The 7,895-nt window shown below is 39.4% G+C and overlaps 1 protein-coding gene and 1 pseudogene across 2 annotated transcripts; both read right to left on the bottom strand.

Annotated features, from left to right (window-relative positions):
* Positions 1-894: 894 nt before the first annotated feature.
* Positions 895-4,010, bottom strand: LOC133287423 (putative clathrin assembly protein At2g25430). Of its 2 annotated transcripts, none has more exons than XM_061485036.1 (2): positions 3,787-4,010; positions 895-3,677 (listed from the first exon to the last, which is right to left on the bottom strand). In XM_061485036.1, exon 2 carries the CDS (start codon positions 3,604-3,606, stop codon positions 1,630-1,632), a length of 1,977 nt encoding a protein of 658 aa, XP_061341020.1. In that variant the 5' UTR covers positions 3,607-3,677; positions 3,787-4,010; the 3' UTR covers positions 895-1,629. The 2 variants fall into 2 exon arrangements, with proteins under 2 accessions (XP_061341020.1, XP_061341021.1); XM_061485037.1 differs by having other exon boundaries at positions 895-3,661.
* Positions 4,011-6,385: 2,375 nt separating this feature from the next.
* Positions 6,386-7,574, bottom strand: LOC133287409 (3-ketoacyl-CoA synthase 10-like; annotated as a pseudogene).
* Positions 7,575-7,895: the final 321 nt, after the last annotated feature.

Raw genomic sequence — 7,895 nt, 5'->3', positions numbered from 1 at the left:
GCATGAATATCTTAATCTAATAGTGTTTGGCAACTGGCATCACCATCACAGCATTGTGTTTAAAATCATAATAAGCAGTGTATATCTGTAACTCAATGGAAAATATATATACATTGAAATCCTCAGTGGTTCGTAAGAAGTGTATTTTCTTGGTTTCATCCACAGGTCGTCTTGTCCAGATGACAAAAGAGTTTTAATTGGGAATTGGGAGCAGGTAAAAACAAAATAGACGGTCAAATCCATAAATTGTTTACTAGAACCAGAACCATGAAGCTTTCAATCGTTTTTCTAAACCTTTCTCAACCTTCAAGTCCACATACTATAATTAGACTTTAGACCATTATATCTCAATTTGGAGATTTAACGATTTTTTTTTCTTTTGCCCATTACCTAGAGTTCTTGTGACGCATTGAAGAAGAAATACATTTAAACTCATCATCACCATGTCGACTCGTATGAGATAGCTAATAGGATTACTACAACTATTTTATAGTATTACTTTGATCAGGCACAATGAACGAAAGTCCTTCTTAATGACATTTTTTAAGTACATAAATCTTAAAATTGAACTAAAAGTTATTGTTAATTCCGGAACACCTACTTTTACTATTATTGAATTATGAATAATCACATTCAACATTACCATCTTTAATCAAAGCTAATTGAGATGTGCAGCATGGGTAATTACATTATTTAAACAATTTTATTAGTCAGTATCAACCGATGATTGAATGGTAATATTTTAATAATCAAAATATACAAGTACATAAGTAGATAACTATATAACAAAAAAAATTCACATGTCCAAACTGAAAAGCTTGAACAATTACTATATTACTGTATCCCAAAAACATGTAATACCTACAACTTACAATGACAGATGGATTACCCGTCTTTATTTCCCTTTTTGACAATTTTCACCAAAAAGATCCAAAATAATATCAAAATACAAATTGAATAGGTGAGAACGATAGGAACTGAAGAGCATGGGACAGGACAACCATATGTGTTGCTGTTGAAAAGACCCACATAAATAACTAGAATGCTACTTGACATCTAATAGTCCCCAAGAAATATGAATCGTGATGCAGTTAAATTCGGTAACCAAAGGTAAGAAGAAAACGAAAAAATGACCAAATTGAAACTTACTCCTTAATGTCAAAACCAGCAACTTACTAGTATATCTAACTCCTCCCAAAAGGAACCACTTCGCGAGTACTAAACTCTAGTGAAGTTTAAGAATAAGCAGCCACGGCTGTTCCCGCAAGAAGGAAAAAACATTTGGCATAACCAATCACGATCGTCAGCACCAGAATTTAATACAATTTACAGCAGTTAAGCCTTTGTTTTTAAGGAGCAAGGATCACTTAAAGTACAAAAATCGAGAAGAAAATGCTACTATTACAAAAGACACAGAGACATCACAACTGAGTTACACATCTCCCACCATCAAAACCCAACAAGAAATTGTCTCTTCGTCTCAGTCTCCTTATCATCCCCGTCGTACTAATGTGCAGATCTCAATAATAAGATATCATTTAAAACAAAGGAAAACACTATGTCATAGTAAAAAAATAAACGAAGCAACCTATAGAAATGTGGCGAAAAAAAAGGGGGAAAGGGGTGAAATCAGTACGGAGTATGGTAATACCCGGTTGGAGGTCCCATTCCGTTGACTGGGGGAATTCCATAAGGCATAACAGGCATAGGACCTCCAGGATAGTATCCAGTGCCATTCAGTTTGGTCAAGCTAGATTGACCTTGCATCCCATCCCTTGCATACTGATGCCACAGCTGCTGCTCCTGCACAAGCAAATGCTGCTTCTTCTCCATATCAGCCATTTGCACATAGGAAGGGGGTGGAACGGTCAAAGATGCAGCAAATGGATCCTGATTAACTGGTTGCACAGATCCATCTGGGGCTGGGAGAGCTAAAACAGGTGTTGTAGCCTTTCCCGGTCCTGGCAATGCCACACTGCTTGCACTCCCTCCACTCAGTTGAGCAGTGCTGACATGCTGCCTCACCATTCCCTGATCGTACATGCCAGTCAACAATAATGGATCAAACCCACCACCTAAAGTTGCCTTCTGCTTGGATAAATTGCTAGCAGTCTCTACCAATGCCAATTCCCAATCGGCCTTCCCAGGTTCAGCAGCCGGAGTTTGCCAAGCTGAAGTCACTTGTGGCTGTCCATTGGATGGGAAGGCTTCCCACGATCCATTTGCATTATTAGCTGGTGCACCAGCAAAGAGTGCCAAAGCAAATTTATTACCCTGGTCATCTGCAGTGACTGCATCATCTCTCAGATTCACCAAGTCCTCTGTAAATTGTGGCTGAGGCTTAGGCTCTGGCTCACGCGGAGGAGGCGGGGTATAATTCTCAGGTGGAGGAAGTGCCTTGATTTCATTCATATCCGGGACCGGCTCCTCCTCTTCTTTTTCCACCACCGGTGGAGGAGCTTCCTCTTTCCTCTCTGGACTTTTTGGCCTCTTGGCCCTATCCCTCACAAACTCCTCAAGTGTCTCCAGCAACTTACCAGTAATCCTCTGAACTTCTGGGTACTCTGAGGACCTCGCCACTCCAGTATCCTTACACCAATTGTAGAAGGCAACCAGCTCATCAATCTGCTTAGCCGCACTTGCATAAGCATCAAAGGCCTTCACACAATCCGAATACTCCATATCAAAGAATTTGTCAAGCAACACAGCCAAAACCTCACATATATCAGCATACAACTGAAAGCTCTCCTTGACCACAGGATACAGAGCAATCAAAACCATCCTGCTATTCTTTGCCAATCCAGTAGGCCTACAAGCCAAAAAACGATCCAACAACCTCTGCAAATGACCCATCTTGCCAAAAATCCTCTCCGGCTTCATATCCCTCAACGGAGTCACAACCACAATCCTTCTCTCTTCCCGCCCCACCGTTTCGCTCATGTCACCAAACGACCTCGTCCTCCTCATCCCACTATTCCCATACCCACTTTCTCCTCTGAATTCTCCCCCTCCATACTCATACTCATACGGCGGCGACCTGAAATTATCTCTCCCCCCATACCTATCATCACCACCGCCAGCACTGCCACTCCCACCACCACCGCCACTGCCACCGCCACCAACACTGCCACTTTTCCTATCGAACAGAATCAACTCCAGGCGCTGATCAAGATACATAGCATAAGTCCTGACATAAGCGGAGTGATCCCAAGAACTGGAGTGAGCCTCGTCTCTGAAATCGGACATGTTAAGAAGCCTGGTTCCCCTTCGTGTAGCGTACAAGATCTCCTCAAGGAACAAAGGGGGTCCCTCGTTCATCAACCTGTGCACCAGCATCAGCGCCTTCAGCGCCACAATCCAGTCCCGCGTCTTCCCCAAACGCTTCGACACCGCAGACACACACGCGTGGACGTAGCCACGCGAGTACGACATCAGGTTCAAGATCTCCCTTATGTACTTCTCGCTCGCCCGATCCTCGTCGTGGCTCGTCGCCTTCACAATCGCCACCTCCAGCTCCGGAGCCATATTGCTCGCAACCTTCGCTATCCCTATACTCGTCTGGTCCTTCACCGCCCCAATCGCCTTCCGGATCGTGCTCGAAGCCATCGGAACCTGCTTCCGATCTAACTCACGCTCAACTCAGTGAGTCACGGACTCGAAGCTATCTCTGAAAGGGACTGTTTATATATAACAGAGAGGGAATTTGAATTAACAGATTTTCCAAAATTAGAAAATCAAAACAGCCGTTCAAATTCGATGATTAGTACATATATCCTCGTAGCTTACCTCCTCTGCTAGATCCGCGCACGGACCCGAGAAAACGGGTATGGATGCTCCGATTAGCTAGCTCTGATTCTAGATTAACGGTGCGAGGTGTGTGGAAAAATGGCCAATGGAGACGGAAAAGGAAGAGTCAAAAGGCGCGAACCCTGTGATCTATGGCTCAGATCTGTTGCAATGGCGATGAGAGAGAAATAAAGAGAGAGATAAACGATATATAATAGCTACCGGAACTGTGTCTGAACAATGAAGGAGGGTGTGATTGCATGTGTTATAGACTTACTATATTACCATACGACGCGTGCATTATACGGTGATGTGGACTTGTTTTCTTCTCGCTGATGGTGATTTCTTTCTGATCATTTCTGTTTAGATGTTGACACGTGGAACAGGATGTGCGCTGATTGGGCTGGTCCTGCTAAAGAACGAATTATGATTCAAATTCGGTATAGAAATAGAAGGCGTCGGTGGGAGGTTAAAATGTGATGTTGTTTTGTTTTTGTAGTAAGCAACGAATGTGGGATTTTTGTCTGATGTGATTGCTTTTTCTACTTATTTTTTTCTTTCCTTCCTTTTTTAGTTATTTATTCTATTTTTCTGCTTATTATTGGTTTTTCAACGAGATAAGTTGTACTCGCGTTTCTATTTCCATTTTTTAAGTTCCCTCTTCCTGGATTATCTTCTTTTAGTAAAACAATATTAAATTTGGTTTTATTTTAGGGAAAAACATTTGTTATTTTAAATGATATAATTTTGTGTTATTTATATATTAACAGTTGATTTTCACCATTCAATAGTTAGGATTTATTGCACCACTAGGGTTAGCCTAGTGGTGTGGTGTGTGTGTGTTAGGAGTGTGTGTAGTGTAGGTGTTGTGTTCAATTCCTTGTAACCTCCAAAAAAAAAAATAGTTAGGATTTATTGGATTTTATTGTGAATTATTCATTAATTAATAAATTTGATTAAATAAATTCTAACTGTTGATTGACGAAAATTAACATTTAAAATATAAAATGGTATAAAATTATATCATTTAAAAGAACCAACATTTTTCCTTTTATTTTAAGATAAAAGATATTGTAACAACCAATTAGGGTTACTACCAATCAATTTCACTGTTGGATCAATTATGTTGATCCAACGGTTATATTCATTTCCATCTTTGTACGTAGGGGTGTAAATGGGCCAGGCTGGCCCAGCCCAGCCTACAGTTCGGTCTACATTAAGCCTGACTTGGCCCAACCTTTCAGAAAAGTAGAATAGGCTTAGGCTTTTAAGAAAGCTTTTTTAACAAATAGGCCGTAGGCCAATTTTGTCAAGTCTGGCCCAAAGCCTTGTGGGCTGGCCTATTTAATTTATTAAAAATAAAATAATATTTATTTTATGTGGCATGACAAAGTACCAATGTCAACCCTAATTTTTAGATGAAAGACATTCTCTTGTAGACTTTATTTCAGCACCCAATAATTGTATTTTTCTTATTTTTCTCATTTCTTTGACTCTATTCCTCTATGATATACATTCTAAAGCTGGGGTATTATATTGACTCTTTCTTGTTTGTTATTTTTTTCTTATGAGAAGTACTAGTGCATTCATGAATGAAACTTTATTTGCTCTATACAATTATTTTCTTTGCTTAGTATCTACAGTGGTAGGCCTACAAGGCCTGTAGGCCATGTCGGGTTTTCTTATTTTTAAAAATAGGCCAGGCTTGACCTACAAATAAAGCCTTTGATAGGTCAGTAGGCCAGATAGGCTAATTTTTTTTTACGTAGGCTTGAGCCAGGAAAGTCAAAGCCCAGCCCAGCCCAGCCCATTTACACCCCTATTTGTATGGTTATGATTTCCAATATTTAATATTTTATATTTATTTATACTTTTGTATGGTTATGATTTCCAATATTTAATACTTTCACATTAAATATGGGAAATCATAATCGTACAAAGATGAAAATAAATATAATCGTTAAATTCACATAATCGATTTAACGGTGAAATTGATTAATAATAATATTGATAATAACTCTAAGTGATTGTTACAATATCTTATCTCTTATTTTAATATAGACGACTCTTCAAATAATATACATAGTTACATATATGAAAATATGTTAGAGAATTTTTCATCGGCTAAATGTCCATTTCGATGTTTTTTTTTTAGAGTAAATACCCTTTTTCGTCCCTGGCAATTTTTACGAGGCACATTTTAGTCCCGAATAATAAGAAGGGCTCATTTTAGTCCCTAATATTTGAAAAAAAAGGGCCACGTCCGTCCTTCCGTTAGTTGGCATCTGACGGCCCAACTAACGGAGCACACGTGGACCGTTATTTTGCTGAGTCACCGTTAAGTATGCCAGTGTGGAAGTAATACGACGTCGTTTTATGTCTTCTTGGAGTTTTCGACAGCTAACCCTAGCATCGAAGGCCCTATTTGGTCCCTGACAAATTTATCGAGGCCCTAATTGGTCCCTGACAAATTTATCACGGCCCTATTTAGTCCTTAACACCACAAAGCTTTCTCTATCTGTTTTATTTATTTAATTGATGTCATTTTTCCATTGCTCATAATATGGAAATGTAGGATCCTTAAAAGGTTCTTTGCTAGCTAGGTGGTGCAGCACTCATCCTCAATCCAAAGACTCTGCTTGGGTCTCCCATCATTCCTGAGGGCCTTCCAAACAACACTGTTACACATGAACCCAGCACCAAAAGCTATCTGACAAACCCTATCACCCCTCTTGATCCTTGAGTTAAACTCAAGGTATGCCAGTTCATACCAGATGCTGCTGCTAGATGTGTTGCCAAATCGTTCCAATGTCTTCCTTGATGCTTCCATGTACTCCTCTGTGAGCTCCAAATTCTTCTGAATCTCATCCAACACTTTCTTACTTGTTGCCAAAATGCATACATGCTCAAAAGCCAACTTGTAATCTGGAATGTATGGCTTTGTTTTCTTTTTCTTGAAGAGCAAATTGGTGAAAAAGTGAAGTTGTTCTGAAACTGGTAAGACTAGTGGACCTAATGTGGTAATATTGGCCTTTAATGCATGGCCTCCAACCTGACATCTTTGCTTACAGAAAGTCCCTTCCTCCCTTCACTATCTTCCGTTTGGTTTATTATCATTGATGAGAGTGATGGGGTGGTGTTTAATATTCCTTTGATTTTACTTTTGTGACAGCAAGAAGGTCCTTAATTGCCCCAAACATCACCGTGGATACCTCTTGTCCTTAATTGTCCCATTCAATGCATGCAAAAAATTGAACATATATACATAAATAGGCTTACATTCCCTTAAACATATTGGCAAAGAATTATACAATCTCAAATAATGAAGACCTAAATCTCATCCACACTTAAATATGTGAAGAGTGATAAATAGTTAACAAAAAAGTGTTGTTTACCTTGTATTCATCTGAAGGGCAAAAACATGAAAAATCAAGTAAATAGGTAGACCGGGCTGTAGATTCAATATAAAAATATAACATTAAGCACAAAAGTGCTGATATAAATAAAGCTTCAGTGAGGTCATGTTTGTCATAGAGATCTTTCCAATTGAACTTTCCAATATGAGCAATCAAGGTTGCAAGAAGAGGTGGTGCCAGCAACAAATACAAACGATGGCTAATGAGGTAGCCGTAACCGAATTTCACATATTTTAGATTAACTGAACTAAGGAAATCTAGCAGTTTAGGCCATACTTTAACTGAAAAATTAAGAGTGCCTGAATTTGGGTCAGAGTTCTCAACACCCCTTTGCAGAATCTCTGTGAAAAATTGCTCATTTTCTTTTGACATGGGGGAAAATTCACTTGCAGAAAACTATGTTGATTGAAGAAAGAGTTCGGGAAAAAAACATTTAATGCAGCTTGAGGTGCATGCAGATAGAGAAAGTTTTGTGGTGTTAAGGACTAAATAGGGTCTCGATAAATTTTTCAGGGACCAAATAGGGCCTTGATAAATTTGTCAGGGACCAAATAGGGCCTTTTATGCTAGGGTCAGCTGTCCAAAACTCCAAGAAGACATAAAACGACGTCGTATTACTTCCACGCTGGCATACTTAACGGTGACTCAGCAAAGTAACGGTCCACATATGCTCCGTTAGTTGGGTTGTCAGAT

Source organism: Gastrolobium bilobum, unplaced genomic scaffold (genome assembly GCF_033153095.1).
Source record: "Gastrolobium bilobum isolate Gb01-03AN ecotype WA unplaced genomic scaffold, APGP_CSIRO_Gbil_v1 utg647, whole genome shotgun sequence".
NCBI lineage: Eukaryota > Viridiplantae > Streptophyta > Magnoliopsida > Fabales > Fabaceae > Gastrolobium > Gastrolobium bilobum.
Note: the sequence above shows the minus strand (reverse complement) of the source record. Positions and strands in the feature narration are given on the sequence as shown.